Genomic DNA, 26,693 nt, shown 5'->3' with positions numbered 1-26,693 from the left:
CCCATTAAATATGACTGCTACTAATTTATATTAATCAGGGATTAACAGGTACCACCATTATTAAAAAAATGTAGTTCTATTCGATAAACTGAAGAGTGTATGATGCAGAGATTTGAATGAACTCTTTAAATCTTTTTCAACTTATTTTTTTAAATGGACCAGTTACTTACTAAAATGCAACAAGTAACCTAATCAAAAAACCCATGAAAACAAGGTTTTACGGTTTAAATGTGACAAGCCTATGGATCCAACTGTGATAATTTATAATTGTTATAAATTAAGTGCATTTATCAATGTATCCAATTGTTTAATAAATTATTACTATATAAAAAATAAACTTTACTCTCATTTGAAAGGAAAAAATAGCTTTGTGTTTTTCTTTGTGTGTGTATAATGTATATATAGATTTTTTTTAGTCATAAATACCAATTATTTGAACATGTAATCAGTAGTTTCTTTTAAATAAACACTTTCTTGAAGGGAAAACAAAATAATTAGTTGACATTTTTAATAGACACATGAAAAAAAAAATGTTAGACTGACCAAAACATTATTTGAATAGTTAAATATTTGTGACCTGGGATAGTAAAAAAAAACAAAAAAAAAAACTTGAGACCCAACTTCCATGAACATAATGAAGAATAACTTTATTTAACAGTTATTTTACAAACATAAATATTTTCGCTTTACATTCAATTTCTGCATTTAAGAAGACATCGTTTCTTATTTCCTTTTTTGTCCAGTAAACATGGATTTGCATTGATTTGCACATCTCTGCATTAATTAAACTTCACAGATGTGTCATCACATCTAGATATGTTTTGCAGTACAAATATCTGGATATTTGATTAGCGTGTATGTTTATGATACTCGGGGGACCCCAGCAACAGTACATATTGATATACATGTAGTGAACGTGGTGCATTTACACTCACTAACTTCCAGCTGAACAGTAAGGCAATAGATTGCAGGCAGTCTCAAAGGACGGCATTCCTCGATTGTGCTGAACGCCACAAACACATACAAATCTAAAGCCTTTAGTCTCAGGAAAACCACACAAATGGGTCGAGCTCACAAGTCCAGAGGAGTCCAAAGATTTCTCCTGTGAGAAACTGAAAAAAGGTGCAAAATGCAAAACAAACAAAACACAAGCTGCATCCATTATGAGGCAGGCAATACAGTTTTTAAAGCCCTGTAATGTCTCTGCAGTGCAATTTGTGCATTTTCAGACGAGACACACATACATGCATTACAAAGACTGAACTGATTCAAAGGGAATCGGGCCACAGCGGACTTCCATTCAACCACCATTAGGACACAGAAGGGTGTTTGCTGTTTTTCACTGACCCAAGTCATTTATTTTCTGCTTAAGAGGCTTGAGAAAGGCAAACTGATCCTAAGCTTTCACAAACTCTGCATACAACTTAGAAACATATCTCAATAGAGAAGAGTCTCAGGAGTATCTGAGACCTGAGAATCAAATCATTAGAGAAAGATTTCAGTCTGACACTAACGCCATCTCCTTACGTTTCCCCCAAGTAGTCGAAAAGCAGCGTTATTTTATTCATAAATAAGGCAACTATATTAACACTATGGTCTTGTAGAATTACAAAGGGCGACAAGCCATTGAACTGGTGGGTTTTTGCACTTAACATGCAATTGCTGTAAGTGCAACTTATTTTTTTCCTTGTCAGTCAAAATGCACATCAGGGTGCTAATCCTGAAATATTTCATATGCAAATAAACAAGATACTTGCCTACTGCTGCAGAGTCGAGTCAACTACATTTGATTTTTTTCAAAAGAGATCCTAACCTAAACTTTAGTGTTTCCTTTACAAAAACGGTCCCCCAACCTAATACGAACATTAAACACAAATGCTGAAAAATAATATCTACTTAAAATCACAGCCACTACAATTACTGAATACTATCATTCCATTGGAAACCCTCCTAAAAATTCAAGTCTGGTTTAATTTTATTAAAATAAAGTGCTTAAATATGTTCCTCGACTAGAGAGAGTTTAAATCAGAGTGTTATAGTCATGTATGAAATCCTTGCAAACTAATACTGGTAAGAAACTGTATTTACACTACAGTCATGCAGATCATTCATGAATGAATGAACAAGAATTGTTTGAATGTAAAAACAAATCCATTTGTAGCATTGCCTTCTTCAACTTCAGAGCGGACGGACAGTGTCTGTCTAGACACAGAACTCTACCCGCTAAATTTCAGCTGGTGCTGAATTCTCACACCCAGGTCATTTCACACTTGATCCACATCTGGATTTCTTCTCCAACTGACCCCAGAGTTTTAAAACACTTTCTTTCTTTGTTTTATAACGCTGGATTAGCTGCCAGTCATCATGGGGAGTGAGTGCACATATATAGCGTGCTCAAATTTTTAATAGTAACCATAAATCAAAAATAAATAATAAAACAACATTAAAAAAAAAATCCTCAACATATCACTGGGACCATTTGATGTGTAAGACATATTTCAAATATTTCCCTTGTTATACTATACTTTTCAAGATGCGAAAACTGGCACGCCAATTAATGTAATAGGATGAGGGAGTAAAGTAAATGAGTAAAATTACTTGAATGAAATGCAAGTTTGTGGGCGTCTGAACACTGCCATCCAGTGGAACGATGATTCAGTCATCTGAAGAGATCACACCAGGATTTTTAGCATGGTCTTTACCAAAGCCTTTAGTGAATTCAATTCCAGTTGTGCACTTTAAATGATAAATTAGTGGATGCTGTGTCATTTCCATAAAGCAGTTTTTAAAATGTCTTTCACATTCTTGGTCCCTACTATAATATAGCAAACACAGGAGTGGAATAAGCGAGTGTCTAGATCCAATACTGATGCCATTTTGAGATGCTCACATTTTACTTACAGCTAGGATTGCATTGTATGCCGAGGTATTGATCTGAAAGTTTTTCTATGCACGTGGTCTCATATATTCCAGGTACTCTTCCATTCACCAAATAAAGTCAAACCTCTTTGACGCATAGCTCTTGCTCCAGTTCTCCGAGTGCAAACCTGCTCTCTTGGACGATCTCATTCAGTAGTTCAAAAGAAAAGTTGCGAGGAAATTCAAAAGCCTTTTAGGATCTTAACAGTCTTCGGGTTCCCCTCACCGGGACTGAACGCCAAGAGTGATCTTTAGGTTCTCATACACCACGTAGCTGATGCTAACAGCAGGAATGACCTTCATAAAGTTGGGCGCCAAGCCTCTATAGAGTCCAATAGCGCCCTCTGTCCTCACGATGTGTCTGAAGAGACCAGTCATGGTCATCTGAGGACTGCCTTCCTGAGAAGCTGCAAACCGATGGAGAGCAAGAACAAAGAGCAAAAAGTCAAATGGACTGTGATAGAGAAACAATAATAGTTCACTAAAACCATGAATAGTGAATCAAACCATATGCTATTCAACAGAATTAGACATTCTAAACTTCTAATTATATATTTGAGACTTTAAAGACTTACCCTGAGCCTGCATCCGTGTCCTCACTAAGGCTAAAGGGTAGCTTGCTAACTGTCCACAGGTACTAGACATTGTTCCACAGGCTAGCAGCACAAACACACCTGGATCAGCACTGTCTGTAGCAAACCTCTGGAGCCACCAGTTTTTTAATGTCTACACATGAAAATAAGAGAGACATGAGTTACATTATAGTACCTATAAAATAATATAACTATTAATCATAAAATATTCAAGATGTAGAAAACTGAAATAAAAGCAAGCAGCAGAGTTGTTTTAGAATTATTTATAGACCATTATAGTACTTTGTTAATTATTATTAGTTTTTATTTCTATTCTGCTTTAACTCATTTTTATTTCTCTTTTTGTTTAAGCAATTATAGTACTAACTAAATACATTTTTAGCTTAACTTAAAATACTTTATTCCAGTTAGTCGCCACAGATGTAGCCTGACAAATATATAGTCCTATTGTTTTCCTTTTGTAAAGCAAACTTACCTCATAAACAGCCAGGTCTATTCCTGCATAAGGGATGATTCCCAGCATGTTGGGAATATAACCTTTATAGAAGGCTCTCAGTCCCTCCTTCTTAAATATATGTTTAGCACAGTGCGTGATCCCAGAGTACTGACCCGTCCTTCCCAGGGCAAGACGAGTTTTTATAACCTTAAACACACAAAAGCTTTGTTTAAGCTCCAAGAGATCTTTCTTTGGTGTAGAAAGCCATTATTAGCTTGATTACGTTTCAGTTTATGGGATAGCAGCTAGTAATAAAAAAAAACAATGGGAAACATCACTTTTAAAAATTGCACATTACAGAACATGATTCAGAGAGTGCATGGGAGGTCTAGTCATGGCTTATGATTGATGATTATTATTGCAATGACAGAAACAGAAAGCTTTTGTTTTCTCTAAGCAGTACTCAAACGATATTTTGAAATGCTGGTTTATGTTCTCACCTCCATGGGGTAGATGCTGCTCTGAGCTATAGCTCCTGCTAGAGACCCAGCCACCAGTCTCTCCAGGATCCCCAGCGTCTCCTGATTACTGCCAATCAGCCGCTTAATCTGAAGCACAGGGCCAATGAGCTTTAGAGGTCACAGATAAAACAGCAAAGAGAAAAAAGGTGGGGTTTCCCCCCTCCCTGCAAAGGTTAAACCACACAATGTTCACTGAAAAAAAAAAGTTTATTTGATCACAAAAAAAAAAGAACAACAAAGAAGCAAAAACACAACTTTTATTTAAACATTGTGGGTAAATGTATTAACATTGTATCATTTTAAATATCCAGGATTTTATAAGTTATCCAGTTTTGTTACAGCAGTCCAATAACTGTTATATATGTATATCTACCTGCTCATACGCCATGAACTTGATAGCAGTCTCGGGTGCAATCTTCAAAACGTTGATACCGTTCCCTCGCCACAGCGACCGGAGTCCACCCTCACGGATCATGTGTGTGAATCCTCCGGCGAAACCCATGTTGTTTCTGTGTGATGCATGAACCTGCCAACACCATTCCAGTGGTAAAACATCTCAGTTTGCCAGTAAATAGTTTCATTTAAGCATTTTAACGTAAGTTTACTCCAGGTACAGTAAGCTTTAAGGTTCTTATGAAACTAATGCTATGACTGGGACACAATAAAAGGACAGTAAAGACATCTAGAATGTTATTAAAAATACTCTAACCATAATCAATGCTATTCTTTTTAACTTTCTATTCAGATTAGAATACTTTTTTTTGTTGTTGATAATAATAAGAAATGTTACTTGAGCACCAAATCAGCATACTAAAATGATTTCGGAAAGGATCATGTGACCGCTATGGCTGTGAAAAATTCAGCTTTGCTATCACGGGAATTAAATACATCTTTTAAAAAAAAGTTATTTTAAATTGTAATATTTCACAGTTAAAATAATATCACACATAATATCTACATAAACATAAATGTATAAAATATATCCAAATTGATATATGTAAACCCTAACATAATATAAAAATGTATGTTTTCCAAACTTAAATAAGTATTATTCATGAGTTCTCTACAGGTGGTGTCGGTGGGTCTCATACCTGCATGAGGACCTTGAGGCGGTCCAGGGGTGCGGTGCAGGTACGGGACACAACACCTGCTCCCCCTCCTGCTACCAGGTGTCGCCACCACATCCCCGTTTTCTTTTCCTCTGCCGTAAACTCATCAGGGACCATCAAACTTTCCCCAACATCAAATATCTGCACGGAGGAAATGACATCATGTGGATTGAGATTACATGCACAAGTGAACATAACGAATGGACAATCAACTCGTAAGATGATCCATCATTAGTGCTAGAAAAATTATTCTTGCGTTGAGATTACATAAAAAGTGCATATGAAAAGATGAGAGGTAAATATTTTTATTTATACATTTTGCTCCTTCATTTTTATATCATCCAGCTTAAATATGATACTCGATTGATTTTCACTGGTTCTGGGTAGCTATATATATTTTTTTTGATCATCTAAAAATGAATTATGATTATAATAACATCATGAAAGAAATACCTGCCTTTCATTTTTTTCAACCAAATTACCCTTCTGTAATATGTGTAAATAATTATTAAGTTATCTGTTCACCTCTGTACAATGGTAATCCATGAGGTGGACACATCTACCTCTCCCGGGTCAAAAAGGGCAAGACAGTGACGTCAGAACACTGTTGATCTGTTTAACAGGATCAGACTGGATCACAATGACCCCATTTGTCCCATTCAGGAGTATTTCAAGTGTGAGGAAACAAATGAGCAGGGCTTAGTAGGACTGGATGACTAAAGTGGCAGAACATCACCGGTGTGTGCTGAATGTGCTCAATGTCAGTGATGCATGTGTAGGCAATTTATACAGATAAAGAGACTATAAAAAACACCATAACCTCCTAAAAGGAGAGACAGCTGGTGCTCAAATAAAGCTGGAAACTTTGTAATGCATGTGGCAGGATGGTGTGGTTTTCTTTTACCGTCGAGTGTTTCCAGTGGAGGATGATTTCAGGAATGTTGTCAGCAGGATGAAGCAGGTGGTAATCTCTCCATTCGTTCCAGTCAATCGTCATCGTACCGTTTTTATCCATACTGTTAAAATAAAAAGACAAAAAGAGAGCAAAATATGTCAGGAACTTCTTTGGCTCTGGGTAGCAGCCTCTTTTTTCGTGGTTGTTTTTTTATGTAAGCACCTAGATAAGAAACTGTTATTAATGATGTACAGTCAAGCAGCTAGAAAGTAATAATTATTCTCAAGCGAAACTGTCTCTGGTTTCAGCGTATCAGATCATTTCTGACCTTCACATTTCAGAATTCTTCTTTTTTAATTTCAAGAAAGCTTTCTTCGGTGAAGAGTTTTGTTGTATTTGTCAAAAAATCCTAAAATATATGCATCATTAGCTAGCTTAATATTTCCAAAACATCATCAACATCAGACAAAATATCTTCTGAGAAAAAATATTACCTCAAAACTGCTAAATGAAAACAGCACAGATGAAACAGCAGATGAAATGAAAATACAGAGCAAAGCAAACATGCAGGGAGAAGACCACTACTTACTACTTTATAGGGGCACATATTTGACCCCTCCTTATTCTGATAAGATGAGCAGAGAGAGAGAGTGGGGGTGGGATCACAAGAAGGAGAGAGTGATAAAGAAACAGAAAGAGACAGCGTACGACCAAACCCACATACAAACAGACAGAAAATTAAAAATTACTTTATTGTATGTGCTGCAATTCATTTGAACATGGGATTCAGATTTCTTTAAGGAGATCGAAAATGAGCTCTAAAAAAAACTCTTTGGTATTGACTGGTCAAAGAAACACGCAGAAAAATAAGACCCAGGAGACGTGTTGTTATGAGGTCAGGGTTTCCAGTCAGCTCAACACTATACAGATCAGTCAGGTCTAGACTAAAGAGAATGGAGTGGGGTGGATATATACAATCAATAAAACAACCTACCTCTTGAGGATCTTTTCAGCCTGTTCCTCAGATATATGAACCCCAAGGTCTCTTAGAGACTGCATGATCTCCTGTGAATCTATGTGACCTGCAGATTTAAAAGGAAACATGATTTTAACATCTAAACCAGCGGTTCTCAACCAGAGGGCCTCAGCAAACGTCCAAGGTGGCCTTGATATGACTGAGTGATTTAAAAGAAGACAAAATAAGCATTAAAATAAGATAAAATAAGTATTTAAACAAGACACAACAACAACAAAAATCTAAATACTAAAACTGGAAAAGTCATGCAAATTAAAATATTATATATATATATATATATATATATATATATATATATATATATATATATATATATATATATATATATATATATATATCTTTCAGTAAATCAGGAACTACTGGACAAGTCACATTGGGTGGCCTTATAGTTAAAAAGGTTGGGAACCTCAGATCTAAACACATGAGAACACTGCTTATGCAATCTTCTGTTTGCAAAATTCCTGATGCGGCATGATACATGCATGTCTTTCTGTGAATTGGCTTGTTTTGCAATTCAAGACAACGCCCATAATAATTCACCAAAACCCAATCATTCTTACCATCGTTCTTTTTGTCAAGGCTCTTGAAAACCAGCCTCAGTTTCTTCTCATGGTCCCTCAGGTAGTGCACAAACTCCTCAAAGTCCAACTGACCATCCAAGTCTTTGTCTCCAGCCTTGACGATTTTCTGAAACGCATACATGCAGGAATCAACGTCAAAACCTCAAGACAGAATCAAGCCAGGTCATTCTTGGGGTCAGTGAGCTGCTGCTGTTGAGCTAATGGGTCACTAGGGACAGACATATGGCCTTTGTTTGCTGAGGAGAGTATTGAAAGGACCGTGCTGAACATCCTCATGAGCATCAGCTTTATATGAGCTTTAGGGAACAAGCTGTCTGAACCATTGAGCAGTATATAATTGAAGGCAATGGAAAGGGATGGAGAAGATGAATGAATCATTAACCTGAAGTATTTTAGAAGAACAAAAACAAAGTGAACGTGTTTTCCATTTAATAGCAAATTGGACCCATAGAGTGATTCCTGGCTGATGTTGCTTTGACAGTTATATTAAACCAATATAATTCATAAATAAAGTTATTTTTTTATGGCCTCTGTGCTCATTAAATCTACCACCAAGAAGCCATGTTAACAAAAAGCATTTTAAATGAAAAAAAAAAAAGTTTCATTTATTAAGTATTTTCATATAGAAATATAGGAAAAATTATTATCTATTGATTTACACTGATAATATAATGAATCCATTCACTAACAATCATTCAACATAAATAGCTTTGATTAAATGTAAGCCGAAGTCATTCAGAATTGATGAATTCTTCAGTGTTCAGTGTTCAGCAAATGCCTGATCGAAAGTTGTGCATCGTTTCAAAATGTCAAGATCACAAGCTTCCAGCCAAGTCTCAAATGGCCCTGCAAGTGTAAAACAGGTTAAGAGAGCCCTTGTCTTCTCACTGAATCCGGATTAGGGATGCAACGATACCATTTTTTCAGAACCGAGCCAATCTGATACCTAATTCAGCAGCAAAAGATACTCTAGAATCTAGAAAAATCAATGATCAATTAAGTGAATAAATCTTAAATCCGCTAAAATGTTACACATTGCTATATAAATAAATAAATTCAAGGCCCTGGAAAGTTTTTGAAATTAAACACACATTGATGCAGGTCCTTGAAAGTGCTTGAAGTTTTCTGGAAAAAAATGTATATTATTCCTTCTGGTCCGCTAATCTGTTATGTTAAATTCATGGCCTATGCATTAGTTGCCTTAGTTGCAAATTTACATTAGCTATGCATATTTACGGGTAATGTTAAGTGTTTCGTGTGTGAGGTACTTCGTGTTATACATTGCCGTGACTTTAGAGTGACCATATCTCCTCTTTTTCCCGGAATGCAGTGTTACAATTAATAAACAACATATTGGAGATTAAAATAAAAGCGAATTTGCCTCATTTTAAATAAAGACTGAAATGAAAAATGTACTTAAGCCAGAATTAAAATTTCACCATGGTAAAATAATTGAGTGTCAAAACTAACCCTGCATTACTTTGTGCCCTGCGTTCCCCTATATTATTGTCCCACTTCTCTAGTAAATTTCGTCTGTGTGTGAAGACAGTATAGCACAAATCCGTGAATGAATGTTCCGAAGTCAGATAAACATCAACGGAATAAAGTTGAATGGAATGGAATTTAATTAAAGTTGAATAAACTTCAACTTTATTGTTCAGTGTACTAATGTCAGACTCATTTTGGATAGTAAAATTTATTGTTTAATTGTTAGATGCCCTGCCTCCATTAAATATCTTTGTCACGTAATTTTAAGTGTTTGATCAACACATTTGAGTGATCATTGCAAAAATGTGTATATGTTTATATACTCTGTTTATGTATACAGTATACTGTATTCTATATGTAGTACCAGTCAAATGTATGGACACACGAATGGGAAAGTGCCCAAACTTTTGATTGGTACTGTACTATAGAGATAGATACCTGAATCTGATCATTCACAATGTAATGGGATCTAATCCTGTCACTGGCATGTGATCTTCCCCTAACGAGTCTGACCTGGTGTCTGACATGGGGCCTGACCATAATATAATAATCTTTAAAGAGCAGTGAAGACTACAACCCATTAAAGATGTGAAGCAACCGTTTGGGGAAGGAGAGAGAGCAACATTCACATGCGTGGGACATTTCTAACTTGCTGAAGTCAAGAAAAAAAATTCACACCAATGAATTGCTGACTCTCTGCTGTTTGTCAGCTCCTTTAAAATAATTACACTCAGAAAACAAAAGTACACAAGCTGTCACTGGAGTGGTATCTTTTCCAATGTGCATTTTAGGTACTAATATGTACCTTTAAGGTACCAATAATTCACAGTTTCACAGCAAAAAAAAAAAGTGTACCTTTTGACAGTGTACCAGGCAGCCCAGTGACAGCTTTATTACCATTTTTATTAAATTTGTTTGGAGTGAATATAATAAAAACACAAACAAATTGGATTTCAGAACTTTTCCCGCTCCTTTTTAACTGCCATACGGACTCCTAATGATTAAATTTGGGTCATTTTTGAGTTCATATCATGTGCAGATATAAAATATCAGAAATTATTTCATTCAATTGGGGATGTTTTCTCAGACACCTAATATCACATGACGTGAAGCCAATTTGACTTAAAAATTTGCATTTCCCTCATTTTCCATATGCAAATGAGGAGATGTGAAATATAACTCATAGCTTGAAAAGATTTAGATCAAGAATCATAATTAGAAATAAAGTGCAGCAGTTTAGTTGTTATCATATTCCTCTCAGAAACCAAAAGGAAAACTATCAATACACAAGCAACTTTAAAGCCTTTCAACAGATATGTTTGATGCAGCAATGCTCTCTGCTATACCTGCTGAAGATCCTTAGGAGGCGCCACCATAACCAGCACTGTAGTTTTCTTTGGGGACACTGTACTCTTTTCTTGACCGTCTGAATCGTCCTGTGTCCCTTGTTCTCTCTGGCCTTCCTTTTTTGCAGCATTTTCTAAGTTTTGTTCCTTAAGTGCATCTGGTTGCCCTGCGGTATCATATTCGCACGCTGTTACTCCCAGAAACCACTGGAAAAGGGTTGCCCAAAGTTCCTTGAGCATCTTTGTGAAGATGCTCCAAGTCTGTTTGTGTACTTGATCAAATCACAACATCCAGCTGTGGGGAGTTTTTTCTTGGTCTTCTCAAGAACTATCAATTAAAATCTACAGCTGTTTAAAGTGCATATAGAGAGAAACTGCTCCGACAGGCCAGGAGGATGAGGACAGATGAGGACACTGCCACACAATTTCCAAAGCTTACTGGCATATCCAACAGCATTTCCACAGTAACCCGGTGACGGAGTCAAAACTTTGAAATGCAGCGAATGAAAAGTTCCAATTAACCCGCTCTCAAAATCACCTCAAAAACATTGCAAACTTACGGCATCTTTCCAAAACAAATTCACCAATACACTTTTCCAAAACATGTTCTTTGCGGAGTGCACAATCATGCAAAAAGATGCAGAAAAAAAACCCTCTTCACTCCACACCCATTACACACTGAACAGTAGCTAAAACATGAACAAAGACAACTTAACTGGAAGAAGGTGAAATCCTCACAACAAACCTATTTCTAGGGTTTCAAGTTTTAAGTGCTAGTATTTCTTGGCCCGTCCTGCAAGCTGCTGCAGGTTGGCTGCATCTATAGCCGGCAAAAAGTGATGCAGAGAAAAAAGCTGCAACCTCACTGCAGCTGTGCCTCAGCCAATAAGAGCACTCCACACTGGCTGCCCCTGTCTGACAATGCACAGGCAGCCAATCAGAGGATAAAATACAGCCATCTTTTGGAGCCTTTTCTAACTCACCCAGCAATGAGGAAAATCTGCTGACTTGTTTTCTCTGACCTCTGTTTTTTTTAATCTACTGTCATCATCAGGACAACCCTCTATGGACACCTTGGCAATTAAATCGCCAATGGCTAGTACATTTTTTAATGTATGATTATATATATATATATAAATATAAAGAAATGTTTCAGTTTTAGTGAAATGGCACAGTTTTTTTTAAATAACTGAAAGTTCACTCTTAACATCAATCATTCAAGCATTATAGTATGATCAAGTATTATTTAAAGATAGAACTTTAGGAATTAAAACTTGATTACCATGTTTGAATGCATATTAGTAATTTTAACTTAACTTGGGACTGGTGGTGCTGCTTTTCTGGTCATTCAGTGTTTTTGTAAAAACAAAAATACTGATAAGATAATGAAATGAATTCTGCCAATAAGAACAATATAAAATGCACTAAGGATTAATGAGCTACTGCATTCATGAATATGAATCAGGTTGTGTGTGTTCGCTTGAAATAAAGTAACATTTCTTTATCCACCCCAACCCAGTCCGCGGGTTATGAGACGACCCGCACATCGGGGACATCACGCATGTTACGTTGCTACATAAGCCTTCGTATTGTAATCTTATCAAAGAACCTAATACAATATGAAAATAGATATTTTTTATTTTGTTTTTAATGACCCACCCCAACCCACCCCTCAAATAAAGAGACAATTTCTTTACCCACCCCAACCCGACCCACAGGTAACCCGAGGGGGCTGCAGGTTATGAGACGACCGGCTCTCTCCTGTGAAGCCCATACTGAAGTGACTTAAACTGTAATTCATCGACTGACCACTAGAGGCCGGCTGCAAAAGGGAGTCAGTGACATGGATTGCTATGTTAAAATGTCCAACTTTACAGCAAAAAAACGTTTACAGTCTGGTTCAAAAAATTATTTTGGTCTATATAGCTAATTTTGCTCACATTTATCAGCTTGTTGTGGTTACATTTCACCTTTGCAAATGCATCATACGTCATGCATCATACGTCTGTTGTATATTGTAAGAAAGTCATACTGTAGTTTTTAAAACTTTGGTTCACAAGTAACATCTGAAAGCAAACCAGATAAAGCAAGATACACGATTAAAGTACAAAAAGCTACAATATGTTTTATATAATATTTGAAGGACATAACCCTATGTCTTCTCAACAAATCATGAATTTATTTTTCATCTTTAAAGGTGCAATAGAATGCAAAAAACACTTTTATAAGGTGTTTGAACACAGTTGTGTGGACGCAGTGTGTGAAAAAAAAAAACAGCCTATAATGGTAGAAATCCACGCACTCATTGTTTTATAATCCTAAAAAAAATCATAATTGGTCTCTCCACATCAGCAGTTCCAGACTATAATGCATGCCTTCCGTTTTCGACGTTTTCGTCACGTGACGTTGCGGGACCTCTAGGGGTTGTGTGTAAAAGCATGCACATATCCTGCGTAATCACTGGTAGTGTGAAAGTGCAAAATCTAGCGACCCGGGAATAATTGCCGGAACACTTTACCCGTGTATTTGCCGGAATCGCAGTGTGAAAGGGGTTATATTTTCTTTTCCAAAATAGATTCCTGGCTCTCTGTAAGGCTAATGTTGCTAAAGCTACAATTGTTTCTGCCTGTTTTTACTAATACTGCCTTCACGTGCTATCAGAATGATCGTCAAAAGGAATGTGTTGTTAAAAATTGCATTTGAAAGCAATGTGAGTTCAGTAACACGGTCACCACCAGTTAAACCGTAACACCAGCGGTAATCCCGCAAGCATGAGCTCTTGAAGCTCTTCTGAGAAGGGAGGCGGGAGCACCAGCTCATTTTAATTTAAAGGGGACATACACATAAACAGTGTGTTATGGCTCTTACCCTAAATTTGGCAATTTCAACAAGCTTTAAAAAATTACCTGTGGGGTATTTTGAGATAAAGCTTCACATACACACTCAGGGACATCAGAGAACAACTTAAAATATTGTATCACTGCATTCTATGGCACCTTTAAACTTCCTCTAATATGTAGCGTATGTTCCTTTAAACGTACACATCACGGGTCCCAAAAAAATAAAAATTACCCAATCATAGTAGTGGTTCGCGCTGTTCTCCAGAGGGGCCCCTGTACACCTAATCTAATTAATATGTGACGATAGAGAGATCCTAAATTATTCACCCAGCCTTCTAAACATGATGAAAGGTCTAGCTGCTTGCTTTTACTGCTCTTAATTTAAAATATAAAACAAATATTACATTTATAAGAAAAAAAGAAAGAAAAAAAACACAAGAAGGGAAAGCATTTACATATTTAAACAGAACATAAACCCAATATTTCTCTAAATGGAGAGGATTAGCTACTGATGTTCGAAATTAGCAGGGTTTCTAGTGGACTAATGTAATGAGCCACTGTGGGAATGATTTCTGATGTGGGAGGAATTGGATTGCTATATGTGGCAGGTTTGACATCATTCTGCTTGAATTTAAAGGAAGTTACGGTGCAAATCTGGGAAATGAGCTTCATTCACAGTCTGTAACACAATGAAGTCAATTGGTTAAAGGATTACTGTAAACCAGCATCCAGTGAAGTTAACTGGATGTTTAAGAGCAAATGTCAGAAGAGTTTAACACATTATTGTAAAAAGAAAAAGAAAAAAAAGACTAAATTAAAGTGAAAAAGTGTCCACATATACTGGGCAACAAGAGCTACTCCATTTAAACTATTAAAGATTCATGTAAAAACTCCTATGATTAAAAACGTTTCTCCAAACACTCATTCATACAATATTATGAAGACCTGAGTCTCTATTTCTGAGTGGTTTTGAACAGAAGTCTCTGAGCAGGTCCTGTACACCAGGCTAGCACTGCATTTGCATTTATCTTCTTATTGCATTTGCAAATCCAATGTGCAAATCAAGCTCAAATCCACAAGAGTGATCCACCCTTGATCATCAAAGTGCCAGTAAGGTATTTTTGCCCTCCATAACTGAAGCAGCAGATGCCATTCATCACGGTGTGAGGTTGTGAATTAAGCAGTAAACTCCTTTGACCTCCTCAAAATTTCACTTGTAATAACACATTTACTGGTCTATTTAGGCAGTGCCAACAAATCTCAGCTAGTCCACTATAGAGGAACTTCAAGTTTTGTTCGAAGTGCTTTTGCTTCCGGTCAAACAAAGGAATTCTTGATGCATAAAAAAAAATACTGCAGCCAGGCTTTTGTCCAAGACTGCCATGACCCCCAAAAAAAAGTTTTACCTTAAGACGGCGGACGACGGCCCTCCAGGACTGAGATTTTGATGACCCCTGCCTTAAGTAAACCTAGTAAGAAATGTATTTAAAAAAAGAAAAACACACCTGGAGATGAAACTATCAGTAGTGTGGTATGCAGAACATGTCTGTCCTCTTTATAAGACAATGAGTAAACCATCTCTGAAACTTAGTTTCTCAGTTTAATTCTGAAAGCATTAACATTATGTTACCTGTAAAAGAAAAAACCTCTCACCTTCCCCCATCACAGAGATAGAGAGAGAGAGAGAGAGAGAGAGATGGGGGAGGGAGAACTGCTGGGGTGGTAAATCATAAATGACAGAAGATCTCGTGATTGGCGTTCAGTATCCAAGATCCCATTCCCTGATTTGCAGGATGCTCCTTTTCCAACAATTATGTCAGGCTAATTTTGATAAAGCAGTTTTATAACATATACTGCGTTCACTGAAGAACTAAAAGAGAAACATTTCCTGTCCTCTTCACCAAATTTCTCTTTCATTTTAACAGATTACGGTCACCCAAAGCAGTTCTTTAATTTTTTACCATGCTGTGAATTTCCCAACAACAACTTTTTGTTTGTGCTTATTTATTATGTTTTCTGTGTATGTTCTCGAGGGACAATTTCTAGTTAGGCATTTCCTTCTTCTTTGATCAGATGCATTCTAGGCTAGATTCATATCCAGTAAACATGAAAGTGAAAATTATACTGAACTCCGATTAGAAACAACATGCTGTATATGGGTATTCAGTATTGCTTCTACTTCTGGGGCCAGTTGCATTAGCTTAATATAATGTTTTTTCTTTCTGGCTTTTTCTTATATATATATATATATATATATACACACACACACACACACACAAGACTGAACTCAAACTCAGTTTGGCTCCTTAAATGTTTATTTTGGGTAGACAGAAACCCACAAACCTGCCCTAAAATAGAAAAAGGTACCTATCATGCAGTGTATGCAATACCAGTGTTCACCCAACAATGGAGTTCTTTTTTGCCATAAGCCTACATCAAACACTGTAAACAACAGTAATCCTTTCTAGGAAAAATAGCAATCCTCTTCACACAGTGGTGAGAAAGGAAAGGTACAGATGTCCTTTGAGTCACTGTGTTAAGCAAATGTCCCTGAAGTCAGCTGGTTTAGTGAGTGACCCCCCCACACACACAAGAGCTGTGAAAATAAGGAGCTAATAGCCTAGAAGTACATGACTTTTTCCTGGGGTTTAATAAATAGTGATTTCTAAACAAAATGTGTTGCCTTAATTTTTCCCTAAGTCTGTCCTCTCTTTCAGCGTGATCTGACCTGTAACATAATCATATTATAACTCAATCGTATTGGATAATGTAGAGTTAAAGTAACTCACCATGAGTTCATGTTCAGTGCGATGGACTCCCAACTTTTTCAGCCCGATGGTCAGATCGTTGACACAGATGCCCCCGTCTCTGTTGACATCCAAGATCTGGAAAAGCACCTTGAGCCGATGATGCTCCTGCTCGGGTCCGCCGCACACCGGGCAGTAATGCGGGGCGTCGCAGGACTCATCATGGCGGTGCTCGGAGAGGGATGTTGCGGCGGCCAGCGTGGAGCCCAGAGTCCGGCCACCTCCACCTCCCGGATCCGAGCCCTGATACTCCTCCGGGCGGCACTGGCAGAAAACACCACTGAGCAGCGGAGAGACGAACGATCCCCGCTCATGCATTTCACTTAACACCAGACTAATGGTTGATAAAGCAGTTTAAATCAAAGTCTGAGTGTAATGAGGAGCGTGAGCCAGCCGAGCACGCGATGTGAGCGGGCGCCTGTTTTCAGTCAGGATGCGTGTGCATCGAGATAAACTTCCAAACACGTCTACAGAGTTATCTATTATCTTTTGAGCCTCTTTAATTCAACAATCGGTGTGCTATGTTTTGGAGTAAGGTTCAAACTGATCGCTCATTCATTCGGAGCTCCGGGTCACAGTGATGAGCTGGAAGGATGTCCCACCGCCACTCCTCCGGGGCTTCTGTATGTCAAAAAAGCGCAGGCGAATCGGTGTATTCCGACAAATACATCGCTCTGAATCTCGTTCCGGATATAAATCCTCGAGTTTGTGAATTTCCAATGGTTATCCGGTTTGAATTGGCGGTATGAATGACAGCTGATGCAACGAGAATGCCGGTAGCGCGCGGGCGGAATCTCGTGTTAGACAGGAAATGAATGAAGAGGGCGGGGCTTATGATGTCAGTGATGGACACATGCAGTTACCAATGACTTTAATCCAAGTTGTCTTCTCGTCACGTCCCAATAGTTCTGGTCTTTTCCACTATAATAATTCACAAATAAATACTAATAATTGTTATTATCGGTAGTAGCATTATAACTTAGCATTATACATTTATGCTTGTATTGTGTGCAAGTTCCAGCTTGTGTAGCCTATGTCAGACAATTAACTGCGGTTAAATTCTACACGTGGACCGTACTATTAAATAAGCCAGTAGATAAATATTGTCATATCGTTAGTGCAATTAAACCTGTTTGTCACTCACAGTCCTGAGTGATCACATTCAAAATTGTACCTAATAGAGACACCTGCTGGGGAAATCATAGAGTGCAGTTTTCTGCTGTTCATTTTTAGGATTCGATGTTATTTAAAAAGCCATTAACCGATTTATACAAAACCAAATTGTGATATTTCAGGCATCTTGAAAGTTAACTTGAATAATCCCATTGATTGTGAAAAGGCTCCACATGTTGCCTCAGTAGACCTGCTGTGTAAAGTAGACAGGACAATAATTCAGTGCTGACTCAATGACTTGTACTGAGCTTGTCTGTTCCTGTCTTCAGCAAACTCTGGGTACTCGGTAAAGGGTACAGAGTACCCAGGGCCCGAGGCAGGGGAGGGGCCCTTAAAAGTCAGTTTTCTATACATACATTTACATGCACTAACATTTGTATAGCATTTATGTAAAAATAAAAAAAGTTCCCGTGCAAGACTAAACTTGTAGTTAGGCACTGGTTTGGTATAACAAAGTCATTTTCATTCTGTGCAGGGCTCCACCACCCCTCTCGAATCAATGTAAATGGTACGACCCGCAGTTCAGGTGCTTCAGCTGCGGACCAGCGGAGTATCAGTTAATGAGACAGGAGCATAGACAGTAAAATAAAACAGGAGCTGGAGTCAGCCGTTATATGAACTAGGAAGACAAGGGAAGAGTCATGTCTTTCCTTAAGAAAGAAAAATCAGGGGCTCAAAAACGAAAAGAAACGAAGATTAAAGAGAGAAAGGCAAATGAGGGCAAGCAGTTGCTCACTCAGTTTTTTGAAAAGAAAGGTGAGCTCCAAATGCATAATCGAGCCTTGACATTGTTTTAACATAAATATCAACTCTTGGAGGAGTTCTCCCCAGAGTCAGAAGTTTACATGAAAACACTGTATATTTCCCTCCATTGTCAAAATCTAACACCCGCGAAAACACAGATCGTTAGCGCCTATTTTACCGCATTGTTATGCAAATTAGCTCGCGCACGCTCAGGATTGTTATCGGTTTAATGCACATCTTAATGATTGAAAATTACTTATTTTAAAACTTAAAGACTGAATGTCTAGTTTGGTGGTTAGTGTACCCTGTGATTCTATAGTCTGCATTTATTTTAAACAGACAAATAATCAGCAATTAACTTGTACTTAGCCTACACTTTAAAAAAGGTATTATGAAAATAAAGGATATTTTAGCAACCATTTGAAGCCATATATTTCAGTTTCAGACCCTGCAGCAGCAGGCCCCTCATCATGGCCAGGTGAAAGCAGTGACAGTGAGGTGGATGTGACAGTGAGACAAGGTGAGCTTTTAGCGGAATTGCCTGTTTTAACACTTAGTAATTAGTAATTAAGTATTAAGAGGAAATAAGCAAAATGGGTACATTGTTATTGTACACATTTAAACTTTAAAGGGGCAGTTCACCCAAAAATGAAAATTCTGTCATCATTTACTCTCCCTCAAGTTGTTCCAAACCTGTATGGTTTCCTTTGTCCTGCTAAACACAAAAGAAGATAATTTAAAGAAGGTTGGCAGTTAAACAGTTGCTGGTCCTCATTGACTTCCATAGTATTTTTTTTTTCCTACTATGGAAGTCAATGGGGTCCATCAGTCGTTTGGTTCCCGACTTTCTTCAAAATATTCCACCCATTGGTATCACTATGGTATTTGGTACGGGGGCCCAGCAAGATGGTTTGTACCCAGGGCCCAAAATTTGGTGCTACGCCCCTGAGCAAACTATATACTGTTACTTATGATTAGTCCTGTATCTCCACAGTAAAAACTGCTTGTGTGTCTTCCTTGTGAACTCATTAAACAGATGTACTAAATCACATACTTTAATATTTTAGCCATGAGCCATGTAGTTACTCCGGCCATGCTAGATGGCAACAAAGGATTCCATTCATTGTGCTAAGCTAAGCTAACGCCGACCCAGTCAAACTAAAACAATGCATGCACTGACACAAAAATGCATTTGCCCACCTATCTAAATGTAGGAAATAATGTGAATAAGCCCTATTTCAAAAAACGGTGGAGTGTTCCTTTAAATGCTTTTCGAATATGCTTGGCAGTATCTGGCCACGAGATGACGCTAAAGTCTTTTTTAGAACAAATCTCAAGCATCGATTCTTCTGCAAGTTCTCCACATTCGCGCGAAATCCTCCTGATTACTGTCTACTTTAGAGATTCTCCTTGACAGCACGAGCGTTTGTTTTCTGCCTCTGTTGAAACCGTGGTTTGTATTTATGGGGTTGATGAGTATCTCAATATAGTATCATAATAACCTACATATTAGCAAACCTTAACGACACGTCTGCGCTCGGAATGTCACGGTTTTTGTCGGCGTTTAAGTCTGAAGTACTGTTGCGTTCTTCTTGTGGTTGTAACGGAGTTTCAGACACTCTCTCGGTGAACTGCTCGGCTGAATCCACGCGTCCGTGGAGGCGGCGCTTACCGGAGTTCACTAAAGAGCAAACGTTACGTTAGTAAGCTTCAGTCCCGAGCAGTCAGTCCACCTTTGACTCAACGCCAAACAGTTGAGACGATTTACATCTAGTTACTAATTCTGTTATGGTTCGCTTTCTAATTGGTTCCGTCCAGTGATTTCTGTCCTGGCTGTCATGTGAAAACTGTTCGCCGTCGTAAGTATTCAACTGTCTCTATTCAAATTTTCAGTTACGACACTGAAAACAACAGGCTACTACTTTAGATTATTAGAGAGAAACTATGATGCAAATTTTGCTAGAAATTGTCATTAATTCTCAAAAAACATGCATGTTTCCTTGGTTTTATGCCAGAGTGGAGTAACTTAAGTTACCAGGGATCTTCACATCTGAATATAATGGACTTCTTCAAGCTAAACTAACTCTCCAGGGAACGTTTGCTTTTCTGTAGAGAATGTAACCATCCCACGATACCTTTGAGTGTTTACTTGATGTAGTTTCTTTAAGTTTCATAATTATTATTTTTCTCTCCCCTGTCACTCGGTGTTCCTCTGGACAGTCTCAGTCTTCAGAGATGCTGAGCTTTCAAAGCACTTACATTGAGATTGAGAAGGACTTCCAAGCACCAGATTAAAAAACAGCAACATCTCCCTGTCTCCATCTACCTCTGCCTTCAGACATCCATAGTCCGGTCTCAAAAGAGTATGGCGTTTTTAATTAAAAAGAAGAAGTTCAAGTTTCAGATACACTTCACCCTGGAGGAGCTCACGGCTGTGCCGTTTGTCAATGGGATGCTCTTCTGCAAAATCAGACTGTTGGATGGTGGAGACTTTTCCATTTCTTCATCCAGGTAAGATTTGGGATTCTCTCTGACTGTATTGGGTCATGGTAACTATGGTTTCTGCTAAATAAAATAGTTGCTAAGGCAGTAACGCTGTGGTAACATTTTCTTTTAGACTTCACTTTTATAAAAATGAATTTCAAATTACTGTAAATCCTGAATTTACACTCATTTCACTAACTGTGGCAACTGGTGTTATTTTAGATTAACTGTGAATAGAAATTGGTCTGATTGTTGATGAATGATGGTAGGCATTGAAAAATGTTCTGCAGAGCTCTAGGATGGGTGGAAAGTCATTATTTGTGTATATTATTATAGGTGTTGATGTTGTCTTTGACATAGTTTTCAATAAGAGCACTTGCTCAGCCCTTCAGTTTTTGCTCAGCCCGGCCTGTGGCTCTGCACAATTTTTCAGTCCATTTAAAATGCACTTAGAAGACCACACAGGTTGCTTCAGGGGTGTCATCACAAGTTAAGACATATTTTAAGGGTCAGGGTCAAACCACTGCCATTCTTTAAACTCTGTACCAAGGTGAAGGATTTGCTCTTTTAATCATTGCACACAGATGGCCTGAATTGCACAATCAAGTCCATTTTCATGATTTCTTTTGATTTCTGCGCATGGACTGTGGTTTAAGATATTAGCACACAGATGTCAGCGGTATGGTTGTTTATAAATAGCCCTAATAAGCCCTAAGTTAGACTCACAGTTGGGCAAGTCTGATCAGACTCGGCCCAATAAGAAGAATAAAGGTGCATTAGTAAATCTGAGTGAATCAGCAGTCATATATGTTGACCAGCGGGTTATGATTCCAACATGTGAATATTAAAAAGTCTCTGATTGTATGAATCTTGCATCTGATGTGTTCAGTGCAGTGTGTTGTCATTTTTTTATGTTTTACTTTTTTTGGACTTTGCAGCCATGTGATATAGAATAAGGATGGTCACAATTAGATATAATCTGTTTTATGTTTTTATTTATTTTTATGATTTTTACCAATATTCACACTTTTCAATATCTCTCTTTTGTAAAGCTCTCTTTCTTTCTCTCTATATATTTATCATGGATGCATTCTGTTGATCAAAACTGACAGTAAAAAAAATTTTATTGTAGAAAAGTTTTCTGTTTGAACTTTGAACTTTCTATTTTCAGTTTCCACAGAAATATTAAACGGTACAACTATTTTCAAATTTGATAATAAAAAGAAATGTTTCTTTAGCAGCAAATCAGCATGTTAGAATGTTTTTTAAAGGATAATGTAACACTGAAAACTGGAGTAATGGCTCCTGAAAATTCAGCTTTGCCATCACAGGATTTGCAACATTTCACAATATTGCAGTTAAAATAAATTCAGGCTAAATCACAGAGAGCACGAGCAATAGCAGTTGTTTTAGTGGCATATGACTAGTGGTGCCAGGCACAGAGAGAGCCCTCGTTCTGTTGCAGTGAGAGGACCTCCGCATTCATTCTGCACAATGCCTTGTGTATCATACATGAGGAGGTAGAAGAGGGCCTTGTCATGAATTTCCCAACACCACACTTTCTCAGATGGACCAATAGAGAGATTTGATTGCATCGACAGCAGGGACAGAGTGTGTAGTAACTTCAAAGAATAGAAAGTGACAAAACAAGACAAGAGAAAGATAGGAACTAAAAATGGAATGCAAGATTGATAAGAAGAGTAGTGCACGAAGAAGAAAAAGAGGGTGAGAGAGAATGCGAAAAACAGGACAGAGACTTCAGTGATAGTCCAAACAGAGAACCATTTGTCTGACTAAGCCACGGTCCTGTTTCCCTCTGCCCTACTCCCCTCGCTCTTTCTTATCTCTCTTTCTCTCACGTTTCTTCATCCTTCTGTCCTCTTTATCAGTGTGGACTGAGTTCATGCAGTACTTCATTGACAAGAGTAAACTCATGGCAGACCAAGGATGCCCCATGTTATTACTAGAATCTATCAGTAGCATCTGTATCATTAAGATCTTGCATCTTTAAGCTGATCTCAGACTTGGTCTGCAGCTTCAGTTCCACAGTTCAGTTTTTCATAAGGTATAGATGAAATTGGATCAACGTGATGATGATAAAACTTTGTGAGCTGGTTGATGAGGATGTGGACACAGAAGTCATTAGTTTCCAGGGGCTGTCCAGAGGGCAATGAAGCTTGAAAGAAGAGAGAGTGCTGATAGGGCTGCTCTTTAATAGTTTGTCTGCGTAGAGGTAGTAGGTACATGCAGTTATAGATCCCATTCAGACATTCACAGTCATGATACATGAAATACATCAACTTATGTAAACCATTATCAGCCACCGCTGGCTGACCATCTTTCTTTTCTTTTTTTGTGCTTCCTGTTTGTGATTAGCATTCAGACCCTGAAGGATCTCGTTGAAAGATTGTAGACTGAGTTATATATCATTCTTGTCACAGATTTTCCTAAGGTGTATCGTTATTGTGGTAGAGGTTATACTGAAGCAGTAGTTGCTAAGGCAACAGTGGTGTGTGTGCACACATGCCCTCGCCTCAGTTCAGCTGTTGATGAAATTGCTCTGTAAGTGTAATCATGGATGCTCATCTCTCTTCCATCCTGTTCTGTTCCTCTGCCTTCCACAGACGATAAATACTAAGAAGCAGAGTGCTTTTGATTCACAAAATTTCTGCACAAGCTTTAAGCCCTGTTCACATCAAAGCTAAATAACTATAATGATTACTGCAGCTACAAAGTTTAAGTAATCATTCTACTTTTGTGAGAATGGGGAAGTCCTCATCACCAGACCATTCATCCAATGATAACCACACCTGTCTGACCAGTTAAAGGAAGTTGTCTAGTTTCCTTAATTGATAATAGATATTTCACTTTTTTAAATAAATATTATGTAGAATATTGCAAAAATTCTGAAATGAAGTGCTGAACAAAATATGTACTCAAAATGTTATCAAATAAAATCTGCATGATTCCATATCCATAATGGAAATCAATACAAATTCTGTCCAGTAGTAGTACTCCATATTTATAAAGTGTTACAAACGATTTCAAATAAATGATGTTCTTTTGAAGAATCTTGGGGAAAATCCTAGTTTCTACAGAGATGTTAAACAGCACAATTCTTTTCAACACTGATGATATGAGTTTTTCTTGAACACCAGATAAGCATATCATATCAGAATGATTTATGAAGGTTGTGACACTGAGGACTGGAGTGGTTGAATTTTCAGCGGCTGCTGAAAATGCAGCTTTAAAAATATTTTCAAAACTTTTGAATAGTAGTATACACATGCTGGATATATGTAGACTTTGACAGTGTAGATATTAGCATAATTCACTGAAAAAATCAATATCATTGACCACTATTCTAAAGCTGTTTTTATTCTATATTGAATCTTTTTGGTGCTGTTCTTAAAGAAACAAAGAGAAAGCTGAAGGAAGAAAGAGGATCCAGTTTCTCTCTGCTCACTGTGTGTTATTGGGACCATGTCGGCTTTGACAAATCGAGCAGAACCTCATTCTTGAGATTCCACTGGAAGAGTTACACCCCGGAACCGACACACAGACTATGCTAAAGGACAATGTGAGATTAGGAAAATAAATCATTCCCTACAACCTATTCATGTGATTTACGGCTGTTTGTGTTCAGTATCTTAGCAACCGGGCATCAAACGAAACCTTTGAAAATACAGCACTCACAAAAACACAGCCACGAGGATCGTACAAGTACCTTACACAAGTTTAATGAGCATGTAAGTTGAGATGAGCATCTTATATGGTTAAATTAAAACTAGAGCCCAATAAACAGAGGATATAGGCTGGGATATGGTTATTATGCATTTATTATTGTTAGTAAATGATTGATAAATCTTTTTATGGCTGTTTTTCTAGCTTTCTCATACAGTCAGAGATACATTAATGTCAATTCTATTTAGTGTTGACAATCTACACAATATTGCACTCATAGCCGAAAGTGATTAATCTGCAATTATGAATGCGATATTGTGTATCTTGTCAGTGAATTTTGGCTCTGAGTATTAAATGTTGCTCCATCTGAATGCATGTGATGGAGATTTACTACTAATTACAGCTTTACTGATGAGATGAGCATGACAATCACATGCAATTTATCGTGCAGCCCAATTCATGTCATATATTATACATCTTATCTGAAACTCCAGATGCAGTCCATTCATACACATAGGGCATAATGTTGAAATGAGGTTCTTATCTCTCTCCCACTATGCATGCACAATAATTTATGTCTTTGGTCCCTGGGCTTATTACGATCACAAATGGTGATATTTTTTTTCCTCACCTGCTTGCCTTATTTCTTTTTTTCACAGACATAAATAAGATCAGTATCAGGGTGTCTCAGAGTTCAGGAGTTCAATTCTTCTGGTGACTGTGCACACCATAAGGTTGCTAGTTCAGATCATGGCATGTGCCGTTGGATTGCTAATGCAGCAAAAGCGGGCAGAGGGACAAGGGTCTCATCCCATTCTGGCCGTCATGTTTTTGTCTCAATGAGATTAGCAGCTGAGTCTCAGCAGTGCACCTGCTCTCAGCGTGGACAGACTGAGGCTCCTAAACCGCCTTCTGTAAACACTTCATGAGACAGATTGCTGTGAAGTAAACAGATGTTGGTAAACAGTTGGGGTGTCTTGCATGTACAGTAAAAAACTGGACTTTGCACCGTCTGACCTTTTGACATCAGCTACTGTTTCCCAGAGTTCCATTGGTAAATTATTACTGGTGCTTGCTGTTACACATCCAAACTTTGGCACATGAGTCATCCCTAATCTCATCTGCTTCTAATTTAAATTAAACCCTAAAATTGTGCTACAACTTGGATTTATGATTCACATGACAGATGATAAAACTGGCAAATAATCCCTTCAGATTACATTGTGTGTTTACACATACAATAATACAGTGATAACTGTAAAAAAATGCTTATTATAAAAATGAAAGAATATCAGGTGAATAGGTGTAATTAGAAATGCATAATAAGATCCCTCTTGCCATACCAGTACTCCTTACAATCTCTAACAGAAAAATCCACTTCTGTTTTCATCATTTTAAAATAAGAAAATGATTATATTAGTACTAGAGAATTTTTTTTTGTTACAGTTGCCACACTTTATCACTCCTGTTGCTCAAACAGTAGAGCATGAAGCTAGTCACAGCAAGAGTTCGATTTCCAGAGAATGCATGAACCTTTATATGTGCAATGTGAATCACTTTGGAGAAAAACATCAGCCAAATGCATTAATGTAAGTTCACATTTTAAGGCCCTATTCTCACTGTTAACAAGTTGCAATTTTATTTTTATACCATCATTCACTAACTCAAAACTGAATGAGTTTCTTTTTTCTTTTGACCATTAATGCTATTTTGAGGAACAGTTGCTGGTCCACAGTGACTTCAGTGACCACAGTATTTTTTGCTACTATCAAATTCAGTGTGGACCAGCAACTGTTTGGTTACCCACATTCTTCAAAATATCTTCTTTTGTGTTCAGCACAAGGAAGAAATTAATATAGGTTTAGGAAAACGTGACAGTGAGTAAATAATGACAGAAATGCAATTTTAGGATGATCTATCCCTTGACAGTAATGACTGTAGGCTGCATGTTTAATAGGCCTACTGCACGCATCTTATATACAGGCACACATATGTTTTTCTCTCCACTGTTTACTTTAATTTTAAGCATAACCAACT

General features: G+C 37.6%; 2 protein-coding genes across 7 annotated transcripts in view; one reads left to right on the top strand and one right to left on the bottom strand.

The window, feature by feature from the left end:
- Positions 1-621: 621 nt before the first annotated feature.
- LOC113075041 (calcium-binding mitochondrial carrier protein SCaMC-2-B) lies at positions 622-17,397 on the bottom strand. Of its 5 annotated transcripts, none has more exons than XM_026247757.1 (10): positions 16,554-17,397; positions 8,070-8,196; positions 7,468-7,555; positions 6,483-6,594; positions 5,561-5,719; positions 4,843-4,995; positions 4,449-4,556; positions 3,988-4,155; positions 3,495-3,645; positions 622-3,326 (listed from the first exon to the last, which is right to left on the bottom strand). In XM_026247757.1, the coding sequence occupies exons 1-10, from the start codon at positions 16,887-16,889 to the stop codon at positions 3,142-3,144; spliced, it is 1,587 nt and encodes a 528-aa protein (XP_026103542.1). In that variant the 5' UTR covers positions 16,890-17,397; the 3' UTR covers positions 622-3,141. The 5 variants fall into 5 exon arrangements, with proteins under 5 accessions (XP_026103542.1, XP_026103546.1, XP_026103559.1 ...); XM_026247761.1 differs by lacking the exon at positions 16,554-17,397 and adding an exon at positions 10,925-11,896; XM_026247774.1 differs by lacking the exons at positions 7,468-7,555; positions 8,070-8,196; positions 16,554-17,397 and adding an exon at positions 7,063-7,081.
- Positions 17,398-19,772: 2,375 nt separating this feature from the next.
- Positions 19,773-26,693, top strand: part of LOC113075017 (protein FAM102A-like) — a 42,938-nt gene continuing 36,017 nt past the window's right edge. The window contains exons 1-2 of one of the 2 annotated variants that reach the window (XM_026247734.1): positions 19,773-20,347; positions 20,709-20,999. In XM_026247734.1, coding sequence (XP_026103519.1) covers positions 20,854-20,999 — 146 coding nt within the window. In that variant the 5' untranslated portion in view covers positions 19,773-20,347; positions 20,709-20,853. The remainder of the gene's footprint in view (positions 20,348-20,708; positions 21,000-26,693) is intronic. The other variant, XM_026247739.1, reaches the window with a different exon arrangement.

The sequence above is a fragment of the Carassius auratus genome, chromosome 5 (genome assembly GCF_003368295.1).
Source record: "Carassius auratus strain Wakin chromosome 5, ASM336829v1, whole genome shotgun sequence".
NCBI lineage: Eukaryota > Metazoa > Chordata > Actinopteri > Cypriniformes > Cyprinidae > Carassius > Carassius auratus.
The sequence above is the reverse complement of the archived record's forward strand: the minus strand, read 5'-3'. Positions and strand labels throughout refer to the sequence as shown.